At 40.1% G+C, this 27,342-nt stretch overlaps 1 protein-coding gene across 4 annotated transcripts in view; it reads left to right on the top strand.

Moving 5' to 3' along the window:
* LOC126427336 (zinc finger protein ZFP2-like) overlaps positions 1-27,342 on the top strand; it is a 75,847-nt gene that overhangs the window by 37,101 nt on the left and 11,404 nt on the right. Inside the window, exons 4-5 of one of the 4 annotated variants that reach the window (XM_050089663.1) lie at positions 15,207-15,244; positions 17,863-23,141. The exons of 1 other annotated variant lie outside the window; for it this stretch is intronic. In XM_050089663.1, the coding sequence (XP_049945620.1) occupies positions 15,207-15,244; positions 17,863-18,058 (234 nt within the window). In that variant the 3' untranslated portion in view covers positions 18,059-23,141. Of the gene's footprint in view, positions 1-15,206; positions 15,245-17,862; positions 23,142-27,342 lie in introns of those variants that run through there. 2 more of the 4 variants (XM_050089660.1, XM_050089661.1) reach the window with 2 other exon arrangements.

Genomic DNA, 27,342 nt, shown 5'->3' on the forward strand with positions numbered 1-27,342 from the left:
TTATTATGATTACTTAATGTAGAAAATAAAGATAGTTTGAAATAACAGTAATAAGCTTGACCTGAATGTAAGTTCTTATGGTGTCAATGTCTTCCAGCACTACTTCAGACATTAGTAGAGTACATGCCATGTCATATTGCAGCACTTCTGCATACATGATATTAGGCAGGTGTTCCAGTTTCTTTGGCTCTTTAATGTAGGTCTGTAAAGGAAAAAAACGAAAGGTACTCATATGATGCAGGCTATAAATTGAAAGTAATAGCACATGCAGAACAACATGGAAACGGAGCAGGTATGTAGCATTTTGGGCCTCCACCAACAAAGGAAAGCCATTTGCAATTGGCGGGCTAGTAAAAAAGAATTGGAAAAAAATTGAGAAGGCTAAATATGCTAACAGAGGACTGAATTTAAAATGACAAAAACGAGATGCTGTCCTATTGAAATGGATTCAAGGACACCGTCAAAATGCCATTGGTGTTAATATAGAAATAATTCAAATACATGCTTGTAAGCTAGTACTAAAGTGGAACTTAACATATTTTAATGGTGAAGTTGGTTGGGGATACAGGTTTATGAAGCATCATGGACATAGCATGTGAACCAAAACCAAAAAAACTTGGAAAAAGTCACAAGAAAGTGAAGAGAAAATATGGACAAAGCTCCTCTGACATTTGATGTGCTGAGTAACAGAACTGTTGCCATTATAGGTGCTAAAAGTGTAACTATAAAACAAGTGGACATGAAAAAATACAGTACATTGTTGCGCTTTCATGTTGTGCGGATTGAACAAAGCTCAATCAAGTGGTCATTTTCAAGCACAAATACCACCAGCTGTTGTTCACGTATATGACAAGGGTTGGATGGGAAAGGCCATTATGAAATTCTGGTACCGCGCGCCGCGGATTTTGAATCCCCGCCAGACGTCATAGACATCGAAGACCCCTAGAGATCTCTGCGCTGTGGCGGCGTGCGCCTCCTGGATTGCATTTAGTGTGGGGCGCCACAGTGGAACACGTGGTTCCAGTGGCCAATATCGACGCCCCCAATAGAGTATTTAAGCACCTGCCTCTTACTCAGCCAGTGAATCTAATCTTTTGTATGTCTCTGGACACATCGCCTTGCGTTAGACAGCTTACTTACTTTCTTGTTCTGTGCATGAGTGGATGTGGTTGTTAGGTTTCCTTGTGACTCTCGTTGTTTCGATCTTGTTGTTCATTCTGTCCTTCGTTGGTCATATCCGTCCTCTCCCGGTGTGTTGTTGTTCGTGGCCCGCTCTGCGGATCCTGCCGCACTTTCCGTCACTTCAACCCCGCGACCGTTCCGGTCGCAGTTACAACAGAAATTATGGAGTAATAGTGTGTGAGAGAGAAGGAAAGCTGCTTTATTGAAGAAGAATTCTCTTTTTGTGCTAGATCAGTCTTGTAGTCATTTGATAAATTCTGTGAAAGAGAAATTGCAACAGGGAATTTCAGAGGTTGCAGTTATTCTGGGAGGACTCACTTCACAGTTGCAACCTGTTGGTTAAAGAAATAAATGATTTAAAGTGTATGTGAGAGGGGAATGGAACAAATGGATGATGGATGTGTTGAATGTCCCCTTGGTTGTCACCTGTGGAGATGAAATGAAACATTAGGACAACAGTAGATTTGTTCAATTAATTTCTTTATTCTGGCCCACATCTGTAGTACATCAGGGACAACTTGGTGGAGGTGTCCAGTTGCCTCTCGTGTGAAACAATAGATATCCAGCATTGCTGACAGCACAAGATGAATGGCATCACACAAATGCTGCTGTCAGTGACGTCTCCAGCTGGAGTCATGATGACAGTGCAGTGGCATAGCTGATGATGGCCGTGAACTTGCTCCAGCAACCAGGCAGCTCCCTCATTACATATCTTATCGTCGAACAGCGGACCCTGTACTGCATTCTGGAATGTTGCTCCAGGTGTCACAGGCCAATGGCATAGGCAGTGATGCTGAGACAGGAATCATTTAGCACGTAATCTTGCACGTTTCCACAGGGTCCCTTACCGTGCTTCTTTACGCAGACACCATGGAACTTATTTCATTACTAGGCTTGTTGCACAATCACATCTCTCTATACCCATCTTATAAGTGAAAATGAACCAGTTATTCTTATTGGTACCCATTTGTTCATTCGGCTTCCTTCTGCTGCTTTTAATGCTCAGGACATCCAGTCCATTGGAACCTCAACTATGGCCGGGTCCAAGTTCAGTCCTGTGCTTCATCTTCTATGTACTAAAACAAGGACTACACTCAGCAGAACATTTGCCAATGCAGTGGCTGGTATGACAATAGTCTGTATTGTCTCCCAGTAAGGGTTTTCCCTATATGAATTTAAATGCTGCAGTAAGGTTTTCTGAGAGACTCATCCTCCCTGCTGGTTCAGAAGCATCTGTATAGACTGCATTAATTCTGGCACTTGATTTAAGCTGGTTAGATTTGTAGCCGGTAACACTTTCAAGGGCTCCTGTGGCCAGTACAAATGCAGCTGCAAAATATACTGGTGAGCTGTCCCTGGAATCATGGTGGGCAGACAGAAGTCAGCCCCATTCCATTTAATAACAAACCACTCCCTTTTAATTCTAGCCACCTTGCTGGCATAAGCTTCCCCTGCTCAAAACAAGTGGCCACTACCACCATATTGTCAGAGCTAGAGTACAACCAATGCACCTCGTCCAGCTGAAAGTACAACTGTGGCTCAATCACTTCTTTATTGCATTCTCTTACATCTTTTGTTCCATTAACAATTTTACTGTGCAGAAATCCTGCCCCTCTCTTATTACCATATTTGGGCAGACTGTGTCATCTACATGGTGGCAGTCTAGTAACTTTGCTTCCTTCATTTGTACATACCTTTACCTGTGTTTTGCAGTTAATGACAGTCACTGCATTTTTACTCTTACAGATTTCTTCAGCATTTGCCACCTGACGGGCTATGCATGAACTATGTAACAATCTTGATGTGCTTGTTTACCTGCTACTGGTGTAGAAATTAAACTAGAAACTTTTTCTCGATCAATTCTCACTGATACTACTCTGAAACAAAAGAGCGAGATTTGTGCTCGGGTTTTAAAGCCAACCTCATCTCCAGTGGTATTTGCTCTGGTATTGTACTTAGACCCTCTGAATACAGCTCTGGCAGCAACAATCTTACTGCTAGCTAACCTCGTACAGGCTACCACATAGCCTCCTGTAGCTCTGCTACTTTCCCTCATGCTTACCAAACACTGTCTTCCATGGACTGCAACCTTTTGTCAGTACTACTTCCATATCAAAGACTTTTGCTTAGTTTTGTAGTTCTCTGCTATTTTGATTAATATGTGATATTGCTACTTTTTTGCATAAGCTATCTGCATTTCTGTACTTTTTCCCAGGTTTATGTATAACTTCTAATTCAAATTCACTCCATCTTACTGCCCATTGTGCCAACCTACCGGAAGGATCCTATAACCCCAACAACCATTTTGATGCCACATTATCTCTTATTACTCTAATCTTTTTAGTGTACAGTTAACATTTGATATATGTGATTCCATAAATAAGGCATGGTAACATATGGTAAATCTTTCTCTGTTGCACAATAATTTCTTTCTGCAGAATTTTCGTAAGCTACTGGATGTTCTACGCCTTCTACCTCTTGTGACAACATACAGCCAAGTGCATGTTTGATGCATCGCATGATAAAACAAATTCTCTATTGAAATTCAGAATATCAGTATCAGACTAGATGTTAAAGCTTCTTTTAGCTCCGCAGAAGCATGCTGGCATTCTTCTGACCACTCAAACGCAGTACCATTTTTTAACAATTCTTTCAAACAAGTGCAGTATTTGTAAGTCTTTTATGAACCGGCGGTAATAGTTCTCAAGTCCCAGGAATAATTGCAACTCCCTTACAGATTCTGGTACAGGAAATTCATGTACAGCTTTAACTAATCCTGCATCTGTCTTAACACCGTCTTTTACTTGTGGTATGACCTAGGTATGCAAACTCTTCCATCACAAAATTACACTTTTCCATACTCAATTTCATTGATTTTAGCCTTTGGAGTACTTCCCTTAATTGCTGCGTATACTGTTCCATGTCACTCCCATAGTTGATTACATCATCGAAATACACTAAGCATTGCAGTGATTTCAGACCTCTTAGTACTGCATTCAGCAATCTCTGAAACCATTTCAGGTGCAGTTTTTAATCTGAATCTCACCCTTATAAAATGGTATTGTCCATAGGGTGCCAAAACTATTGTTGTGGGTTGATCCTGTGGTGCAACCTCTATCTGGTGATAACCACTCTTCAAATCCATCATTGAAATTTATTTGCATTGCTCTAAACTATCCAAGGTTTCTGTGATGTTTGGGAAGGGGTGGGTACCCATTATGGTTTTCTCACATGGGTGTCTATAATCAAAGCAAAACCATTCTTTCTGAGTGTCATCCTGTGTAAATTTATATATATATATTTTTTTTTTTTTTTTGTACGGTGACTATTCCTCCCTCCCCCCTCCCCATGGACTATTACTTTCTTCAGTTATTCCATCTTTCAGTTGTTGACCATTAAATTGCTCTAAAATTGGCAGGAAGTGCTTGGGTATTCTGTATGGTGATTCATTTCCCATTGATATGTGGTGCTATGTAATAAGTAGCTGGTAGTGGCCCTTTTGGAAAAATAAATCCTTAAATTCCAAAGTAATTTTTTCATCTGTTGCTTGTAGCTTCCTTCCAGGTGCTTCAGTTTTTCTCATAATGCTATTTCAACAGTGTCCGACAATTATCCATGGCTGATACCCCACATGCCCCATTCTTCCTCCGAGATGTCATCTTAACAATTAACAACCGCTTTGTTAATCCTATGTTGTCTGCACTATTGATAGAAGCAGGTACCTTTTTTCACTCTTTATATACTTCATTCTTTTCTAATGGTTCCACCACCCACAAAATTCGTACTGGCAAGCTAGATTCAACACTGACCTAAAGAAATTTCCCAGTAGCCTTATGTACATTATTGTGCAAGTCAGGCCTTAGTGTGGTTGTACATGGTTTAATTGGTTCATCTTTTGCTACAGACTCCCCTCATGATATCGCTACACTGGCAATGGCTTCACTGTACTGAAACAATTTCCATCCAGTTCCACCTTATGCTGCTAAAGATTGATTATTGCACAGTGCTGATGTAAGAAGTCTAATCCCAGAATCATGCAATAGCCATCACTCATGTGAGTCACAACTTCTACTCATTGTTCAAATTGAGCCATATCAAGGCAAAAGTCTACATCCACCGATCCTAATAGTGTGACATCTTTATCCCCAACTCTACACAATTTGTACCGTGGTGGGTCCCATTGCTTATATTTCACCAGATCACTACTGGTGACTGACACAAGCACCCCTGCGTCCTGTAATATCGTGCAACCCTTTGTTCCTACTATTCCTTTTTTGCACAAGCCGCCTCTGCATACAGTTTCATAGCATCCAGTCTTACTGGAAACAACCGTACATGGACCTGGAGTTCGCATTGGTATTTATCACCTTATTGCTGCCTGGTTCTGTATTTCTAGAACTAGTACTTTCTCTTACTTTATTCATATTACCCTGAGGCGGCTGACAGTGTCTCCTTATGTGCCCTGTTCGTCCACACCTGAAACTTTATATATATTCTGCAAATGCTGTCCATTTTTCCTGCATTCCAATCAACAAATAGATATCTTCTCACTCAATAGCTAACTGCACTGCTGTTGGCAAATCTTTTGGACACCTTTCTACACAAATTTTTACATTTTCGGATGCAACCATCTTTAAAAGCCATAGAGGACCATCTGCTCAGCTTCTAGCAAAATAATGTAATTCACTGCAGCATCCTGCCCTATTTTGTAGATACATCCATTAATTTTCCTTATCCTATCCGAAAATTGTTTCACACTTTCTGTATTTTATTAAGTTATTACCCCAAATTGTTCCCTTTAGCAAAATGATACATGCGAGGGTGACATTAGATTTGGTCAGTTGATTCCATTTTTCCAGCCCTCAGCTATAGTACATAAGGAACAGATTGGTGGAGGCATCTGGTTGCCCCTCATTCGAAACAATAGATGTGCAGCATTGCTGATAGTACAAGGAGGGGGCTGAGTGTGGTGTCACTTGAATATTGCTGTCAGTGACATCTCTGGCTGTGACTGTGATGGTAGCACGGCGATGCAGCTGATGGTGGCCATCAATTTTCTCCAATTTGACTCAGGGTGGGCTGTCCTGTCTTGTGGTCGAACAGGCAGTTGGCCATGTTTTGCTTTGCAACGAATAACACCCTCCCCTGCCTGTGGCTGGCTCTGTTGCAACTCACTTCCACTCTGGCAAATTTTGTGACTGAATACAATCATTATGTTACAGATGAAACCCAACATGAATTCACACTAAAGGCAGCTGTTAAATGACCTACAATCAAAGAAGTGTGTCTGTGTATAAAACAGTTGTGGTGTAGAGTGAGAGGCGACATTGTTAAATCTTTCAAGAAGTTTGGCATAAGTAATGCTCTCAATGGTGGTGGTGAATATCTTGGGTATTAAGAGGACGATCATGAAGAACAACGGGAAGTATGATTATCGGGGGTTTTAAAGGTCAGTTTGGTTTCATAAATTAAGGACTTTTTCAGTCTGGATTTGCAATCTATTATTAAAAGTAGTGAAAATGATAATTTAAAAAAAGTTCTTAAAAATTAACATGCATATTACAGTCCATACTGTCTTACAATCCATAAAATATGGTACTTGCAAGTTATCGGCCCTGAAATTGATTCAGCTTGGAAATTTTGCCCATAATTCTAATATTTTGCATTTACAACCAACTGAAAGTACAGCTTTTAAACATGCACATGGACAAATTCTCTCACTCTGCCCCAGTGGATCTGCATGATGTTAGAGCATCAATTACTATACTGTTGAGGGAGTAAAAGGTTTGTGAAATACTGTTTTGTCATTGCTTTTATGTTTTATTCATTGTGTAAAAGGGTGTCTCTAACCTGTAACGGGTGACAGAGATTTCTTTGTTTGAAACATTCTTATGTTGCAATTCACAAATGCAGTGTAATTGAATGAATGAATGTGATGTTAAAGTACTAGTATAGCACTATTTAGCTATTAACATTGCCATTGGGTGTTAATTTCCTTAGAATTTACTGCTGGCACTGTTACAGTGAAGTACATTCTGCAGGAGATGCGCTGTTCTTAACGTGATTGGCACGATTAAAATAAAGATAAAAATTAGGTAACTTCATTTCATAATAATTCTGAATTTGATTAGGTTATTCATTTAGGTTGTGTGTGTGTGTGTGTGTGTGTGTGTGTGTGTGTGTGTGTGTGTGTGTGTGTGTGTGTGTGTAGCTTCAGAGTATATATACAATAATGTTGTTAAAATAGTACACTATTCGTTCTGTAAACTAAACCATTCAGAAGCAATTGTGTGCAGCATGCCCCAAGATGATGACGGCAAAACTGTGAACCATAATAAGTGATTTAAATGGCAGAGAAGTGGAATACATGTAAGCCCAGTATCACCTTATTTTGTGTGACGAGACAGGTCAGTGTGATGCAATGGGTGAAACACTGTTGCAGAAACAATGAAAAAAGCATGCCAAAAGTAAACAAATGTAAAATGTACAAGACTGGCTATCTTTTACAGAAGTGTGAAATTGAGCACAGACTTCAGTGTGTGGTGCTTATAATAGTTTCCACAACAACACTTTGTTTTCAAATGTGACAGAAAATCCAGAGAGACATTGGTCATATGTAAAGTATACTAGCAACAAAACACAGTCAATGCCTTCTCTGCATGATAGTAATGGAAATACTATCAATGTTAGTGCTACTAAAGCAGAGTTGCTGAACACAGCCTTCAGAAATTCTTTCACCAAAGAGGTGAAGTAAATATTCCAAGAATTTTAATCAAGAACAGCTGTCAACATGAATAACTTAGAGGTAAAAAAGGACTGGCAGAAGTAAAGCTGTGAGTACTGGGCGTGAGTCGTGCTTCGGTAGCTCAGATGTAGAGCAATTGCCCGCAAAAGGCAAAGGTCCCGAGTTCGAGTCTCGGTCGGGCACACAGTTTTAATCTGCCAGGAAGTTTCATATCAGTGCACGCTCCGCTGCAGAGTGAAAATCTCATTCTGGAAACTTAGAGGTAGATATTCCCGAAGTAGTGAAGTAACTTAAATCACTTATTAAAAGCACATCTTCAGATCCTGGCTGTATACCAGTTAGGTTCCTTTCACAGCATGCTGATGCAATATCTCCATACTTAACAATCATATACAACTGCTCACTCGATGAAAGATCTGGACCCAACGACTGTAAAGTTGCACAGGTCACACCAATGCTCAAGAAAGGCAGTAAGAATGGTCCACTAAATTACAGGCCCATATGATTAAAATTAATATACAGCAGGTTTTTGGAACATATATTGTGTTATTGTTTTCAAACATAAGAGAATGGTCAATTGGCATATAGTCAACATGGATTTAGATAACATGGTTCTTGTGAAACACAACTAGCTCTTTACTCACACAGTGTTGAGCGCTATAGACAAAGTATTTAAAATTGATATTGTATTTTTAGATCCAGAAATCTTTTGACATAGTACCTAACAACCAGCTCCTAGTCAAATTGCATGCTTGTGGAATATCGTATGTTATGAAACTGGATTTGTGATTTCCTGTCAGGGTGTTCACAGTTCATAGTAATTGACAGAAAGTCATCGAGTAAAGCGGGTGCAATTGCTGGCATTTCCCAGGGTAGTGTTATATGTCCTTTGCTGTTCCTTATCTATGTCAACAATTTAGGAGACAATCTGAGCAGCAGTCTTAGGTTCTTTGCAAATTATGCGGTCACTTATCATCTATTAAAGTCATCAGAAGATGATAAAAAATTGCAAAATAGTATGGAAAAGTTACCTCCATGGTGCAAAAATGAGCAGTTGACTCTAAATAGTGAAAAGTGTGAGCTTATCCACATGAGTGCTTAAAGGAATCCATTAAATTTTGGTTACATGGTAAATCACTCAGATCTAAAGGCTGTAAATTCAACTAAATACCTGGTTCCAGAAGAGAACAGTAGAGACAAGAGAAGAGTATCAAGCAAGAAAGAAAGAAGCAAAAAGAGTGGTGGCAGAGGAGAGAAGAAAGTGGATGGAACAGTGGACCAGAATGATGGATGAGAATAGTGAAGGTTCGAAAAAGGTGTAATATGAGACCTTACATGGGGAGAAGTGGAAGAGGCATAGGGCAAGATGGAGGGATGGAAGTCACCAAGTCTGGATAAGCTAACTGTAGAGATGGTGAGAGCAGCAGGGGAGGTGGGGATACAATGGCTATCTCGAGTAATGAAAATTGTTTGGAGACAGATGATGATCCCAGAAGACTGGAAGAAGGGAATAATTGTCCCACTCTTTAAGAAGGAAAATAGAAAATAGTGCAAGCAGTATTGGGGGATAGCATCGATGAGTCATTGTGCAAAATTTTTGAGGAAATTTTTGAAGCACGAATTCGGACAAAATTAGAAGGATGAGAGAACAACAACATGGTTTCAGAACAGGAATGTCCACTGTGGGTCTAATTTATGCTGTAATAGAACTGCAGGAACAGCATTATGAATATGGAATAGATCTACTACTGACCATCCTGAACATTGAAAAAGCGTGTGGTATTATACATAGAAGCAGTGTGTGGAAAGTTCTGGAGAACAGAGGAGTAGCAAAAGAGATTATTTGGAGGATAAGAGAAATGTACCATGGAAGTATGAGCTGTGTGAAAGCAAGAGGAGAGAGATCAGCTTGGATTGAACAGAAGAATGGCTTGAGGCAGAGAGGTGCATCTTCACCATTACTCTTTATTGTAATGAGCACAGTAGCACAAGTAATTGGTGAAGGAAAGACGAAAGCTGTAGTATTTACAGATGATATGATGATTTGGGATAAGGAGGAGGAAGTACAAGACCAGTTGGACATATGGGAATGAACAGTACAAAAATATGGGATGAAATTTAGTATGAGTAAGAGTGAGATAATTATCACAACAAGAACAGAGGAGAGAGGAACAACTGGAATAACAATTGATGGGGAACGATTGAAGAGAGTGAACAGTTTCAAGTACCTAGGAAACAGGAATGTGGACAAAACGACAAAGAAATAGAGTGGGGAGAAAAGCAGAAGCATTTTGGAAGAGTGGCAGAACCCTGAAATGGAGCAAGGGTGTATCCCAAATCAGTAAAAAGTTATATACCATTCATACTATGCCCCAATCCTGACATACGCATCTGGTACCTGGCTTATGAAAGGCAGAGAGAAAAGCAAAGTACAAGGTAGTGAGATGAAATTTGTGAGGAACAGTATTGGAGTGACAAAGATGGACAGGTTGAGAAATGAGATGATCAGAGAGTTAATGAAGGTGGAACCATTACGGGAGGAGGTAGAGAAATCAAGACTTATATGGTATGGGCATGTTAAGCAAATGGAGGAGAAGAGGATACCCAGGAGGATACACGAGATGAAACTGTAAGGAAAGAGACCAAGAGGAAGACCGAGAGACAGATGGCAGAAATGAGTGGAGGAATGCATCCAAAAGATAGGAGAAGACTGGACAGCCTTCTCATTGTTGAAGAAACTTGTGAGCACAGTCAAGGCGTTGCTCCTGTATCCATGTCATTATCCAGGGGACCCTGCGAGCACACCCCTTGTGATAACCCAACGTTTCTATGAAAGTTCTTTAATTTGTGCTGTGGGAAGCTTCAGGAATATGTTCAACAAGTTCACGAACAGTGATGCTCCGATCTTTGAGCAGCTCACTGTTGATCTTATGGACAATCGCGTCCGAAACCTGAGGTCTTCTACTGCGTTCTTCATCGTGAACTTCCGTGTGACCCTCAGCAGAAGCCCTGCACCATTTGTGGACATGATGAATGAACATGCACTCTTCACCATAAACCTCAGTCAGTGGCTGATGAATTTTGATGGACAGTAACTATCTTGCATGGAGAAATTGGATTACTGCTTGAACCTTGCACTTGACAGGTGCAGCGATCACCACTTCCATCTCTGATGGCTGCCAAGCCAACACTGAGGGACATAGCGAATCGTGGACGGGGAGCTCAAGAGTGAGGGAACCACTGCACATGGCACTGTTGTTGGATTTTGCCCAGCACGTACCCTCAAGGATGTAGCTCATTGGGAACCTTACGTATAGTACTCACTCCATAGATGACTAATGCAAAATGAACACAACTAGTAAATGATATATTGAAATGGATTCAAGGGCACCATCATGACATTGGAATTAATACAAAAATAATTGAAATACATGGTCATAAGGTAGTGCTAAAGTGGTATTCAACAGACTTAAAGGGTGGAGTTTGTTGGTGTTACAGGTTTATGAAACTTCGTGAACTTTGGATGCAAACAAATACCCAAACACCTCAGAGAATGCCACAAGAGTATGAAGAGAGAATACTGTTGTTACATTGCTTTATTATTCAGCGTCAAAAGATAACCTGTGCAGAACTATGTGAAATAGCAAATACGGACAAAACTTCTCTGACATTTGATGTGCTGAGTAACAGAACTGTTGCCATGAAAGGTGCTAAAAATGTAACTATAAAAACAAGTGGACATGAAAAATTGCACTACACTGTTGTCTTTTCATGTTGTGCTAATGGTACTAAACTTAACCCATTGATCATTTTTTAGTACAAAACCTTCTGAAATACTGCCAGCAGTTGTTCGTGTACATGAAAGGGGTTGGATAGACAAGGCTGGTATGAAATTTAGGATTAACAGTGTGGGAGAGAAGGAAAGGTGCTTTATTGAAGAAGAGTACTCTTGTGCTAGATCAGTTTAGCAGGCATTTGAAAAATTCTACATGAAAAGAGAAATTGAGACAAGTACCGAGCTTTCAGTTATTCCAGGAGGACTTACTTGACAGTTGCAACTTCTTGGTGTCTCAATAAATAAACTATTTAAAGTGTATTTGCTAACAGACTGGAACAAATGGATGAAACACAACATGAATTTATGCTGAACAGAGCTTTAAAATGGCCTGCAATCAAGCAAGTGTCAGTGGATAAACAATCATGGCCTAGAGTGAGGGAAGAGATAATTGTCAAATCTTTCAAGAAATGCAGCATAAGTAATGCTCTCGATTTCAGTGAAGATCATCTTAAATAAGAAGAGAACAACAATAATGTAGAGGAAGAGAAAATAGAGAAAATTGAGATGACAATTTTCAGGAATTATAAAGAACTATTGAGTTTCATAAACTAAGAATTTTTTTTTAGTAATGCTTTGCAGTCTAACAATAGAAATGGTAAAAAAAAAATTTTAATGTTGCTTGAAAATTGTGTGTCTTAGTCCATAGCATTTTATAGTCCATAGGATACGGTAGTTCTCTTCTTTGAATGAGTTATGATTTGATTGGCAGAGCTCACATCACACACTGTAGTTAAGGATTCCTGCTGCTGTCCATATGGGCATCAGATAGCCTATAGCAATCTGCATAACAAAACAGTGGTTGTATGCTGATACTGTTGTTCATTATCTGCTTCGTTCATCTCGCTGTGGGTAGGTACAGTCCCACTACAGTAGCACTCAAAAGTATTTTGTAAAAGGCATTAGTTATGATAAGTGTGTAATATAGAAATAACTGCCAGTGGATTATTAAAAATTATGTAATTGTAATCCATTTACTACAAATCTACGTACAGTTTAAACGAAGTTACATTACATTAAAACAGAAACAACAATTCTGATGACCCAAGAGTAATTTGTGGGTCTTATACACACATAAAACTATTTTGGAACCTCAAGAGCAATTCAGCAAATCAGTGTTTTGTTACATAGCCATAGGCTTCGATCATAGTTAGCAGTGCCTCGAGAATTTCAGTGTATGATTTAGAGACACTCGGCTTCCCACCATCTCAAACACCCGATATTTTAAGTACGAGAATGAGAGTGTGGAGATGTGTCCACCTCGCCACCGGTTTCTGTGCGTACAGAATGGACATGTATCTGAAGAATACTGCAATAGTGACAGTCGATCAACTCGGACAAGTGTTTGCATTGTGTGCCGTGTAAGCTGTATGTCCAGTATAAGGAGCAAGCATGCTCTATTCCTTGATGGTGTAACGACTGTATTGTTGTGAACAAATGAATTGTGTGTTGAACTAAAGAGAAGCAAGAACTGGTTCTATAGTGGTTTTTAAACCAAACATATTGTACTTTTATCTGTTAATATCTTAAGGTCCAAGACAGGTTTGACTTGCGAGAGTTGAATGCTTGTGTGAAACTTGTGTTGTTTTACTGTGGAGATGAAAATATAACAGAGTTGAACAAAAAGTAACCTGAAAGTGCAGAATTATTTCAAGAGTAGAAAAGGAATCTATTTTGAAATTCCTTTAACCAGATATAGTCTTCAGAGAAGAAGGGTTTGTGAATATAGATGCAGCCGTCTGACCCGAGAAGACTGGCTGCACGTAATATGTGAGTCAACTGTGAGAAATGTGAGAGTCTTGCACCCCAGTACCACATTGTCTCCTGTCGTCCGAAAACTGTTAGAAGTTGTACAGCTAATAGGCATTGAACGCAAAAACTTTTGTGTGTGTGTGTGTGTGTGTGTGTGTGTGTGTGTGTGTGTGTGTGTGTGTGCGTGTGCGTGGGCGTGTGTGCGTGGGCGTGGGCGCGCGAGCGCGCGCGCGCGCTGCCAACAACTTTTCTACATTTTCTAAAGTCTTTTTCCTACCAGTTTTCCATTTTTCTTACATCCATAGTTAGGCAGAAATTTATAAATGAATACATTTTCTTCCTGGACTGTTAGTCAATATATTTATTCAAAATTGTTATTTTGGAGTTGTACCATTCTCAAGTGACAGCTCATTGTGTTGTCGGAGTGCATCATAATTCCTTTTCAGACACCACTTTCCTTGTGTTAACCATGTTTACAAATTCCATATTCATAAAAAGACGGGAGTGTTTGCCGTCTATATGCCTACAAAAGACATAGCATTTCATGTAATAATGTCTGTCAAAGTCATGTCCTACTGCCCTTTTTAATTTGTACTCCCCATGCACCAGGTGTGACATTTAGTAACTTGACTTACTTCTTAGTGGGGTGTCACTCGAGAATGGCATAATAGTCAAAATTCCATTAGTGAATAAATACATTTAATGGCAATGGGGACAGAAAATGTTTTAATCTCCATTGTCAACCAGTTCGAGGATTAAAATGTAATGAAATTTTTATACTCTTTCTGTGGTACTTCATCAGATTCTTCTCAACATTGTTCTCAAAAATGTTTTACTTTGTCTCCATTGTTCTTGTTATCCTGATTTATTGGTGTGTGTGTGTCCATTAATTATTGTCTGTCATTTACATATTGAATTGTTACAGGAAGAGTGTTTCTGAAGACACTGAAAAATTTGTAACTGATTGTAATACAGATTTTCCATTTATGAATTCAGAGCATAGTGTTGGCATAGCTCTATGAATTTCGTCTCTGTTTTCCCTGTGAAAAATCTACAGTTACCAGAAAGTGGGATTTCTTCTGTGTATCTGATATTTTTAATGCTAATATTTTAATTTGTAGTAAATTTACAATATCCAACAGTATTTTCAGTTTGCCAACATTTATTAGTATTTGTATATTTAATGTTCCAAGCCCGTACTTTATTTTGGGTTTCAGTTTTATAGCTGGGTTTAGAAGACACTCCTCACCTTTGCAAGTTGTTTGTCAGCTGCCAAGAACACGAAGGTCCAAGTGGATCACTTGTTATGATGGATTCACCTCTCTGTCAATAACAATTTTTGTAATGAAATGAGGAAATGAAAATTTTCTGTAAGGTGTAAGTGCATGACAGATGAAAAATGTCTTCAGCCACTTTTCTTTTGAATCATCTAGTGGGAGGTATGGTAAAACTGAACCACTGCCTTGCATAATTATTTACAGGATCAAAAACATAGGGTGGAAATGAAGTGGGAATTCTTACTGACACACTGTTTCAATAACTGCAACAGTTTATCATGTTATCTTTAATGCAATTTTTAAACATCACATACAGCAACTGATTGACCAATCAGATGTTGGTAGGTGTTAATAGAATTTTATTTATTTACTCTCATCAGTTGTGAATCACTGGACATTTTTTGAAATATTTCAGGTGGCAACCTCAACAAAGTATGCATCAAATAGTGAGAGGTAAGTTTTCATTATATACAGTGGAACTTTTTGAGTAACATAAATTTTTACTTACTGTATGTGGAAGTAATTCAGATATGAAATGAAATGCACTTCTGTAATTATTTAGTGTTGTAGACAAGCTACAATATAACAAGGCAGTATGGTCAGTAATGCTATTCTCTACTAGAGCAATTGTGTGTTCATTTCTAAATAAATAGAACCAACTTACAATAACCAGCTGCGGTGGCCGTGCAGTTCTAGGCGCTTCAGTCCGGAACCGCGTGACTGCTAAGGTCGCAGGTTCGAATCCTGCCTCAGGCATGGATGTGTGTGATGTCTTTAGGTTAGTTAGGTTTAAGTAGTTCTAAGTTCTAGGGGACTGATGACCTCAGATGTTGAGTCCCATAGTGCTCAGAGCCATTTGAACCAACTTACAATATGCATACAGGAAAATGAAAGTTCATGTGGAAGTCAGCAGCTGTGGTGTGCTTAATGCAGAACATCACATGAAAATTACTGAAATTCAATAGATTTACCTTGATGGACACAATCTAATGTTGTACTTCTGTAGAACAAGACTGGAGTTAATTCACTGCCATGGTATATTAAAGAATATAGTGTTGAACAGCTCTTTCAATGTGCTGCAGTCACGCTCAGGAAACACACAAGCTTGTAGTATTTACGGTTTACAGCCCATCATCAAGAAGTACCTTAAATATGTGGAGACAGTTTCAGTAAGGTTGTGAAGATGTAAGTGATGAATCCTCATTGATTCTAGAGACAGTAATATTGTGTATCTGTCGCATAGTCTTGAGGGCACCTGTATAATGTCACTTTCGAAAATCTGCCAGAGAGAAATTCCCTAAAAAGCCTAAAAGACCTATTTCAAGAGCCATTGCCTATTTGTTTTGAAGCCCAATGACCATTAGTGTTTCAGAAACAGAACGAAAGGCCAATGTTTCACTCGACCATGCTGATCAAATTTATACTGGTCGTTAGGTGTAGGTCATAGGAGGAAAGTATGTTTTCATAGAATTGAAATAAAAATCCCCCGCTCCCACTCCCTGGGGGCTCACCACACTTAGAGTGTGCTTAGGTGCCACAGGAATCAGTCTTTGCAGCACCTCTTCCTTTTCTGTGCTGAATATCTGTCCTGCTGTTCTTTTCCCCTGTCCTTGGGGTACATGTTTTGGTTAGTTTCAGGAATGTGTTTCAATAGCCTGACATCGGAACAGTCCATGATTTGTTTTTCCTTTCTCTCTTCGTTCTCCCTCTCACCTCTCCCCTCCTTCCTCCGCTTTGGTGTTTGGGTTTCTTTGTTTCTTCTTCCTCCCTGTGCATTCCTAAAGGCCAGCCCAGCCATTTGATACATAATAGGCAACAGGGTAGTGCATAATTGCCAGCCCCAGGTCAAGAGGTAGGTTCGTTGATCTGGGAGAAGGGGACAAAACAGCGAGGTCATCGGTCCCATCGGGTTAAGACAAGATGGGGATGGAACTCAGCTGTCCCCTTTCAAAGGAACCATTCCGGCATTTGCCTGAAGCAATGCAGAGAAGATCACAGAAAACCTAAATCAGGATTGCCAAACATGGGTTTAAACCATCAATGCGAGTCTAGTGTGCCAACCACTGCACCACAGCTCTGTGAAACCTCATTCTCGATTATGTATTGCGACTTTTCTTCTGGATACCAGTTGTGAGTTTAAGCCCAAACTCTGCTAACAGCTTCGCTCCTCCGTGGATATCCTGTTGGTGTTGAGCACCATTGTATGCAGAATTCATCATGTGCTGTTACTTGCACTCAGCTCTTTGAGGGTCTGATCGAGGGAAAAATCCGCACTTATCTGATCAGTTTATTACTGCAGTCCATTGGGTAATGAAATAGGTTGATGCAAACCTAGTGCACACATGCACTTTTTTCTGTCATTTGATTGAGTAATGCTTCCCTCAAAGATTAAGGCAGGGTATGAAGATGGGATCAGTTGCTAGGACATGTTCTGAGGCATCAAGGGATCATCAGTTTTGTTATGGAGGGAAGCATGTAGGGTAAAAATCGTAGAGGGAGATCAAGGCATGGATATACTAAACGGATTCAGAAGGATGTAGGTTGCAGTAGTTACTCGGAGATGAAGAAGCTTGCACAAGATAGTGTAGCATGGAGAGCTGCATCAAACCAGTCTCTGGACTGAACAAACAACATCATGCAGTCATCACAGTCTGATCATGCGTCAAAAATAGATGTGTTGCTGCCAGTGTCAACATTATAACCACACTCGCATGCCCTGTCAAAACATGGCCAAATGTGCTACTTGTGGTAGAGGTGTTCACGAGGGTGGTTTCTCACCTCGTCCTCTCCACTGTATCAATTCTAATGGCGACCATGCCACCTCATCCCATGAATGGCTCGTGTACCATGATGAGTGGGCCATCTGGAAGATAAAGGTCAAGGAAAAACTACCATATCGTGTCTCTTGCACATTGTTAGCTAGTCAAGAGCCCTTTATTTTAGTATCATTCTTGCTGTGCATTGTTGTTTCACAAAGAATGTAGCCATGCAGACTTCTGACCTCCAGTTCAGAACTGCAGTTATGAAATTACCGAGTATTGCATTAGTATCATGATCTTCTTCTCCTGCAGGTGTGCAGCAAGCTGCCAGATTTTCACCCCGACTACAAAATCACCTGCTACACCACTGGCAGGCCAGAGAGGAGAAGAGGAATACTCCTGCGAAGACATTCTACATTCCTCCAGCCAACACACATCAGTCATCGACTGCCAACAAGGCTCTAAGAAATCAAAGAAAGGCAAATTGTTTTGTCCTTCCCAGACTTAGAGATCCTTTTCAACGGCCCACCGCATGATACCCTCATACAGTTGGCCTCCCTTTGGGTGGTGCACACCACCCACAATTTTTCTCCCTTGGAATCGGCAGGCTGACCCACGGAGAATGCTGATGCTTCCAGCCTGTGCACAGTGTAGCAGTGTGTCTTTGAAGGCTGGCACTCGGCAGCCACGGAGGTGACTACCATTCGTTTGTTGCCTCCTCCCCAATCCCTGTTATGACTCTTCCCCAATGGAACATAGCAAGCATTAGATCGAATAATGAGGAACGCAAAGTCCACTTCTTTTCTGCTTCCAAGAAACAAAATTGTGTCCTGGCGGCCTCCCACATTTCCTTTCAGTCCACTTTGATATTCCCCATCCCAAGGACAGCAGTCAATCTCATGGCGGAGACATACTGATCTTGCAGGATGATGTTTGTAACCAAAGCATCTCATGGAACACCTAGCTGAAAGCTGTTGCAGTCTGCATTTTCCTTCATCGTTTCACATTTCTCTTTTTAATGTCTACTGCCCTCCATCATTCACTGTCACCAGGGGAGACTTAATTCAGCACATTGATCAGCTGCTCCCTCACCCCATTTTGCTGCTTAGGGACTGTAATGCCTACTGTCACCCTTCAGGCCTTTTGAGAACGTCTCCAAGAGGTTCCCTCTTGGCAGACCTTCTCAGTTAAAATGGAGCCCACACATTTCAGACTGACTGCTACAACTGATTATAGACACAGTTGGTAGCTTTCTAAGGATGAGTGGAGGCATTACCTCTTTCTGGCAACCTTCGACCAACATTTCCCCAGCTGTGATGAGCAGGTAAAGTATCTTACAAATGTTATCATTATTATTGCCACAGAATGTTCCATACCTTCCACTTCATGTTACCTCAATGTGTCCCACTCCTTAGGTGGACTCATATGTACGATGATGTGATTCGCATGCGGAGACATGCTCTCCACAGTTTTAACAATCATCCTGTGATGGTGAACTCTATTCATTACAAACAGTTGCATGCACAGTGTCATCGCATTCATCATAGTACCAAAAGAGCTAGCTGGATTTCATTTACTCTTTCTTTTAACAGTTTCACTCCCTCTTTCATGGTATGGGGCAACATCTGTTCACTCTCTGCAACCAAGCTCCATTCCTTGATTTCTGGTATGACCATGACTTTTGATGTCATTGGTCCCTATTGCTATCTCCATCACCTAGGGCCACTACTTTGCGGAGATTTATAGCTCTACGCACTATCACCCCACCTTCCTCCCTCAGCAATGAGTGGAGGGGGGTTAACTGATACTTTGTCCTCTCAGAATAGTGAATGCTACAATCCCACCTTTACTATGAGGCAGCAAGACCGTGCTCTTAATTCATCCCAGTCTTCTGCCCCAGTACTAGACGATGAACATTCAGATGCTGCAACACCTTTCTCTCATGGGAAAGCATTTTCTCCTTTGTATATACAGTCACATTTGGGCAAAGGGCACATTTCCCGGTTGCTGGCATGAAGCCACTCTTATACCCATACCTAAGCCCAGTAAGGACAAACACCTCCCTTCTAGCTACCATCTGTTTCTCTCACCAGCTGTGTTTGCAAGGTGGTGGAACATATGATTCATGGACGGCTGGTTTGGCAGGCCAAGTCTCGCTATCTCCTGACCGCTGCACAGTGAGGATTTGGAATGCACTGTTTGGCAGTCATCCATCTCGTCAGTTTTTCAACGAATACCATGAATGGTTCCCTGCAGAAAAACGAGCCTGTGGCTATGTTCTTTGATTTGGAGAAAGCCTACATCAGCTGACATCAGCTGGAGGACTGGTGGGCTTCTGAGGCCACCTGCTCCAATTCTTTAATGAATTTTTAAAGGACTGAAATTTCACAGTACATGTGGGTTCAGCCCTGTCAGACACCCGTATCCAGAGGAAAGCGGTGTCCAGGAATCTGCCTGAGCTTCACCCTCTTTGCTATAGCCATAAACCCTGTTATTCACAGATAGTGGATCAGAGTACCTTCCTCCATTTGTACTGATACCTCATCTGTTCAGAACCAAACTATGGGTGTTTTGCGTGTTTCTCTGCATGTCTCCCCACCTTATGGTGTCTTAACATAGTCCACCATTGTGGAATATGCTTGGCCACTGACGCCTTTTACACTAGCCCGGTTGAGAGTCTACTCTGAAGCTACTGGGGCACCACTGTCATACCAGCTTGATATCTTTCTCAGTGGATATATGTCCTGTTCTTCTGTCATGCCTAGCCACCCATCATATGCCCACTTTTCCAAAAAAAGTTCAAATGTGCGAGAAATCGTAAGGGACCAAATTGCTGAGGTCATCAGTTCCTGGACTTATACACTACCTAAACAAACGTACGCTAAGAATGACACACACACACACACACACACACACACACACACACACACACACACACACACACACACACACACACCGATGCCCGAGGGAGGACACGAACCTCCAGCACAATCCATGACATGGCGCCTCAAATGGCGTGGCCACTGCACACGGCCCCACTTTTTCAATGACTGCCTTGCCCACCATATGTGGCATGCCCTTCTTATGTTACCTCCCGAAGTTCACTTTCGGCTATGACTCAAGAGATAAACTTTGTGGTACCTGCCAATGTCCCAATGGGTTCGAACCCTTCATCACCTTGGCTTTGTGTGGCAGTCTGTGTTCATCTTGGACTTCATTGGCTTCAGTTTTATAAGCAGGACCTACTGTAGGAAAAAATGCATATATAATATGTACTAATATGTCGTCAAGGTACAAAAGTCGTTGCGATATTACTCTCTACATAAATTGTACTGACTGGCAGTATGTCGACTGGTTGATTTGACTCATAAATTTTATCAGTATTGTGCACCTACTAGCTGTGCTATTGAACATTTATTACTAAAGTCCACAATATTTCTGCTTTTAACTGATGAGAACATATTAACATTTGCATGTAGCTCAAATCCTTAAACAAATTGTTTTTTGTATACATATAAATCATCAATCTCACAGTACCCAGGAGGTATTGTTGCAACTCCCCTGCTCCGTATTTATTATTAATTCAGTGACATAAGCTATGCTTTTTATATTCCTAGACCAATCAGTGATATAATGCACTACCCTCTGCTGAGATCTTTTGGAGGAAAGTACTTTTCTTTTTAATTTAGACCGATGTTCTTTCAGTGTTAATGACATTAATCACAACTTTAAATGATGCAGAGATTTGTGTACTGCTTGTTTTTATGCAGTTTTTAGGATAAATATGAGGCAGAAGTAGTTCTGGAGGTATGAATTAAGTTTTGGTAGTGCCTTAAATTGTACACTTGGTTTCTGTCAGTGAGGTAATGACACAGTTCTTCAGACAGCCTTAAGTCACTGAGACCCTTTTCTTGAATGGTTTTAAATATAGGCCTTTGCCGATAGCTTCCATGGTCATATCATGCATTTCAGCTTCTTGTAATTGCTTTTCAGCATTTTCGGAATTCTTTACTGCTTGAGATATGGCAGTGGCTCCCCCCTCCCCCTGCAAGTCGTCAACCAGTGGCTGTAAGCCCAGCAAATGGAGGGATTAGAAGCAGAACTCTTCAGCCAGATGTCTTTGGTATTGGTAGGACCCTGGGCATTTTAACAAGTCGTTTCCTTCTTCCTTTCTGGTTCAAAGCACATTTTGCCAGTCACCACTAATTAGATACAATTTCTTAAACGTCTCATAGGTCTTTTCTTCTACTTTAGTTTGAAAGTTATTCCAGTACCCAACTTCAGTTTGACACACATTGCCTTATCAACCACTAATGCAGTGATACGTTGTCCTATACCAATATCCTTCCCTTGACTTATCTGTCTAGCTTCATCAGTGAATATTTACTATGTCAAGGGGCATGCCCTTCTTATTTTACCTCCCGAAATTCACCTTCAGCTATGGCTCAATAGCTAAACTTCGCAGTAAACAAATCTCTGCCTCATTTAAAGTTGTGATGTAATGTCATTCACACTGAAAGAACATTGGTCTAAATTAAAAGAAAAGTACTTCACTCCAGCAGATCTCTGTGGGGGATAGTGAAGTATATCACTTATATACACTTTTGACACAATAAATAAATAAAAGTGAATATTTGGTCTGCAATATGATAATCTTTATTTATAGTGTAAACGTTCTTTGCATGTATTGTCCAATACTTCAAATCCTTTCTCACCATAAGCTAGGAACTCTTGCAGTTTTGTTCAAGGGCCACAGAAATTGTATCCAGAGATACAAAGTTTGAATGGAAGATTCTCAAGAATAACACCTTCACCTATCTAGATATGTTTCCTTGCATTCATGTCACACTACTGCATGGTTTGAGGTTTACTTTCCTGATTGCATAGAAAAGTGTGTGTATGTTCGCCCAATAATTGGGCTTTGTTGAGAAACTGAGCCAATTCAACAATGCCCTGTTCCCTCAATGTCTTAGGACTTGCTCTGTGAGGAACACCTTCAGTTCAGAACTTTTCTGTAATTCCTCTATATTCCTCTGTGACATCAATAGATTTCTTCTTAATTGTGTGCTGAGTAATGCGGTTATACTTCTCAATAATTTGTGGTAATATGTTCAGCCATTTGTACATACATTGAAAACTAAATTGCACCCACATTCAGTTTTTATCATCGTGTTCAACAGTCTTGGCCTTCAAACGGGAGATGGCTGAATAGTCATTAATCCCATATTGTTCCATTTGTGCTTTGAAATGCCTATTGTAAAATTCACCTCTATAATAGGTTTGAATAGTGTGGGGGAACTAACTTGTTCCAATCTGCAACAGACTACTTGATGATGTGTCTTTCTAAAAGCTTGGATGTGATCAATAATATTATGTTCTTTTGACCTGCATCCCTTGAAGCAGCTGAAACTGTAAACAGTCATAATTTAGCTATCATTGCATTCGGAACATCATAATGTATGTACTCTGGGGGTAGATTGTTCAGTCTTTAATGCTGAATCTCAACCAATTTACCTGCACTATGTGCAGCTGCTAGTGTTGATTTAATTGCATTCTGGTATTTGTCATTTTTTGAGATTTTCATTAATCCTTTTGGGGTCTTATGTGCATTGGTTGAGTGTAATATTTGAATATATGTTTGTATACTTTCAGGGTATCCTTTTTGATGTTTTCAACAAGGTTGACTGTAATAGAAAATGCATTCTTTCAAATTCCTTATCCCCAACTCTGCATTCTCAGTAAACATAATGAGTGCATACCAAACATTTGTGGTTTTGTCCTAGTGACCCCACATGTTTGCTGTAACTCAGGATTACTGTACCCAGTAACAGTCTTTACTGTGACTTCTTCTTTTCCTCCTCCTCCTCCTCCTCCTCCTCCTCCTCCTTTTCTGCTTCTGTCAATAGTGTGTCACAGCACTTTCGACCTTTCCTATTCCATTAATTTAGTGTTGATTATCTCAATTTTTCTGTCAAATAAATGAATGTGCTTTGCGCTCTCTGAATGAATGTGCAACATGTGTGCAGCTTTACTTCTAGCCTACAGTATGTTGATAGTTACTTTTTGATGGACTGGGTTTCATGAAGAATGTCACTGAAGTTTCGTCTCTGTTGACTCTTTTTCAATTGCCTAATTTTATCTATAACCAGAAAGCCATACTGTGAGTTATTCCAGCAATCCCCATATGTAATGAATTCATTGAGTGACATGTCAGTTCCTACATGTGCTTGGTAAATGTGCTTTAAATTCAGATTGCCCTGTTTGAAAGCAATAATAAGGTTTGTGTTATCCTGGGCCATCTGCTTTGAGATCCGTAAGGAAGTATGTCTCTCTGAAATAAAATAGGTAAAATTGCATGTGGCGACCAAAGCAGAAATATCTGCAGAAATACCTGATTTTACACAAAGACGTCACCAAATATAAATTTGCTTTTTGGCTTTTTTCTGGTGTTGGAATATCACTGCTTCTGCTGAATGTCTGGTGTGTTACTCCCTTAAATCCATGCAAAATCTCCTGCAATAGCTGATATTTTTACTGAAACAGTTTCTCATAAGAATATATACATATCTCAGGATATGTCAACAGCATAAGAACCAGATTATTTTCTCCCAGCATGCAGGCCCAGTTACAAAAACGTGTAATATCAGGAAGTATGATCCATTCGTATTGTTATTCTGGTTTCAACAATCATTGCAGGATCAGTCACTTACAACAAGACCCTTGTAACGAGGCTTTTTTGTCCACTTGGTTATGGTGTTACCTGTTTGTTTGCATTGGAATGTAGGGGTTTTTATAAACTGTTACTTATAGCTGGGTATGTTAACAAACTTAAACAAGATTCTAGTTCAGTGCCCACACGTTTCTTAGTTTCAACTCCTATATCATGTGTTTCTGTGTATTTGCCATGCTAGCTTTATGGATAGAAACAGTAATCCTGTGTTCAGACATGAGCTGAGTTGGTGACTCTTAGCTCATAGCTCCAGGCAGTGTTGTATTCAGCCACAGGACGTCGACCACGACCCATATGGTGCCTGACCGGTCTACTGCTGTGGCCACCTCAGGCACTGCCCACAGTAAGGTTGACCTCTCACTTGTGGTTGTGTGGGAAGTCATTCCAGTGTGTGGCTGGCAGCAAAAGACTTTCCGATGGGCCAATCAGAGAACTTCCCCAGTTCATCTGATGGACAGATTTCAAGTGATGTCTGTGGCTGATTAAGTCCATGAGCCAGATGAAGTCGCTTGCCCTGTTTCGGAGGAAGCCTCTTGACCTGCAAGACCTGGGTATTCAGAGGGTGGTATTACTCATATCTGGGAGCTCCAATGTTAGGTTCTTAATGGCACCTCTTAGGGATATGACTTCAAAGGAGAGGAAGGAATCCAGTGTTCATTGCTGTTAGTAGTAGTTTACCTTGGTGTGAAATTGTTGTAGATAGTTACTGTGAGTTAGTATGTGTAAAGTTTATACTTGACACCAAAATAAATTAACAATTGGTTCCTTTTACCGATATTCTGACTCGTATGATACAGTTGCTGAACAATTCAAAGAAAACCTGAGTGTCCTTTCAAATAGGTACACCATCCATACAATTATTGTTGGTGGTGACTTCAATCTACCTTTGATATGTTAGTGAAAATGCGTGAATATTGGTGGTAGGCATAAAATGACATCCCAAAACATACTGACTGCCATCTCCAACTTATTCTGAACAGTTAGTTCAGGAGCCCACTCAGTGTGATAATGGTGGCAAAAACATTGCAAGCTTTAGGTCTTCTGTGATTTCCCTAAATTGTTCCTGACAATTGCTGGGATGGTTCCTTTGAAAGGGCACAGCCAACTTTCTTCCCTAATCCAATGAGACCAATAGACCTCGCTGTTTGGTCTCCTCCTCAAACAACCCAACCCAACAGAGCCTGTCCTCTTAATATTCCTGACCAAACAGGGAACATGGTGGCAGATACAGGGATTAGTGACTATAAGGTTGTTGTAGCAAGAGCAAATACTGAAACATCCAATTCATCAAAAATAAATGCAAGATGTATGTATTTAAAAAAAGCAGATAAAAATTCACCTGACACCTTTGTAACAGACAGTCTCCACTCCTTCAGATCTGACTTTGTAAGCTTAGACCAGATGTGGTTTAAATTCAAAGAAATAATATCGATTGTAAGTAAGAGACATGAACGAAATAAATTAATAAGAGGTAGTACTGATCCCCCAAGGTACACAGACAAGGTCCCAAGACTATTGCAGAAAATGCATGCCAAATTTAAAAGAATGCAAAATCCTCAAGATTGGCAATGTTTTACAAAAGCAAACTCGAGTGAAAGAGAGGGTTTTATTAGCTTCCAAAACGAAACTGTCTCGAAATCTGGCACACAACCCAAAGAGATTGATTGTATGTAAAGTATACTAGTGACAAGATGCAGTCAATACCTTCACTGGATGATAACAATGGTGGCTGTTATTAATGACAGTGCTACTGAAGCAGGGTTATTAAAGATGGCTTTCCTAAATCCCTTCACAAAAGACAAAGTAAATATTCCAGAACTCGAATTGAGAACTGCTTATATGCGAAGCTTAGATATGGAAACCCCCAGTGTAGCGAAGCAGCTTAAGACACTTCAGAAAGGCAAGGCCTCTGGTCCAGATTGTATACCAGTCAGTTTCCTTTCAGAGTATGCTGATACAATAGTGCCATACTTATCAGTCATATACAATTGCTCAACTGTAGAAAGATCCGTTCCCAAAGACAGGAATCTTGCACAGATCACACCAGCACCCAAGAAAGGAAAAACAAGTAATCCGCTGAAATGTAGCCCCTATCACTAACGTCGATTTGTAGCAGGATTTTGGAACACACACTGTGGGTGAAGACCTCTAGGAACACGATTTATTGATAAATAGCCAACATGGATTCAGAAAACACGATGCTTGTGAAACACGACTAGCTCTTTATTCTCATGGTATAAGTAGTGATACGGACAGATGATACCATATTGGTTCCACATCTTTAGATTTTCAAAACACTTTTGACACTGTTCTTCACAAGTGACTTCTAATTAAATTGCGTGCCCATGGAGTATCCTCCTGGTTGTGTGAATTGATTCATGATTTCATGTCAGAAATGTCACAGTTGGTAATAACTGACAGAAAGTCATCGAGCAAAACTGAATTCATACCTGGCATTCCCAAGGATGTTTTGTAGGCCCTATGTTGTTCCTGATTTACGTAAACGATTTAGAAGACTGTGAGCAGTGTTTGTAGATGAAACTGTTATTTACCTTCTTGTAAATGATGATCAAAAAAATTGCAAAGTGATAGATAAGACACCTTTATGGTGCATTAAATGGCAATTGACTCTCAACAGTGAAAATTGTGATTTCATCCAGGAGTACTAAAACAAGTCCATTAATCTAAAAACCATAAACACAAATATGTAGGGATGACAGTTATGGATAACTGACATTGTAACAGTAACATACAAAATGCTCTGGGGATATCAAAGCAAAGACAATGATTTATTGGTTGAATGCTTAGATTATATATCTCTTGAAGATACTGCTTGCACTACAATTGTCAACACTCTTCTGGAGTATTACAATGCAGTGTGGGACATGGAAAAGTTCAAGGAACGGGAGCTCCTTTTGTATCATCATGAAATAAGAGAGATTGTATCACCATTAAAATACACACACAGCAGTGGTTGTCTTAAAAAGGTTTTTGCAGTGGCAAGCTTTTCTCGTGATATTTCATTCACAACACGTCAGAATGTGAAAATATTTTGTTGGCAC

Source organism: Schistocerca serialis, chromosome 11 (assembly GCF_023864345.2).
Source record: "Schistocerca serialis cubense isolate TAMUIC-IGC-003099 chromosome 11, iqSchSeri2.2, whole genome shotgun sequence".
NCBI classification, from domain to species: domain Eukaryota; kingdom Metazoa; phylum Arthropoda; class Insecta; order Orthoptera; family Acrididae; genus Schistocerca; species Schistocerca serialis.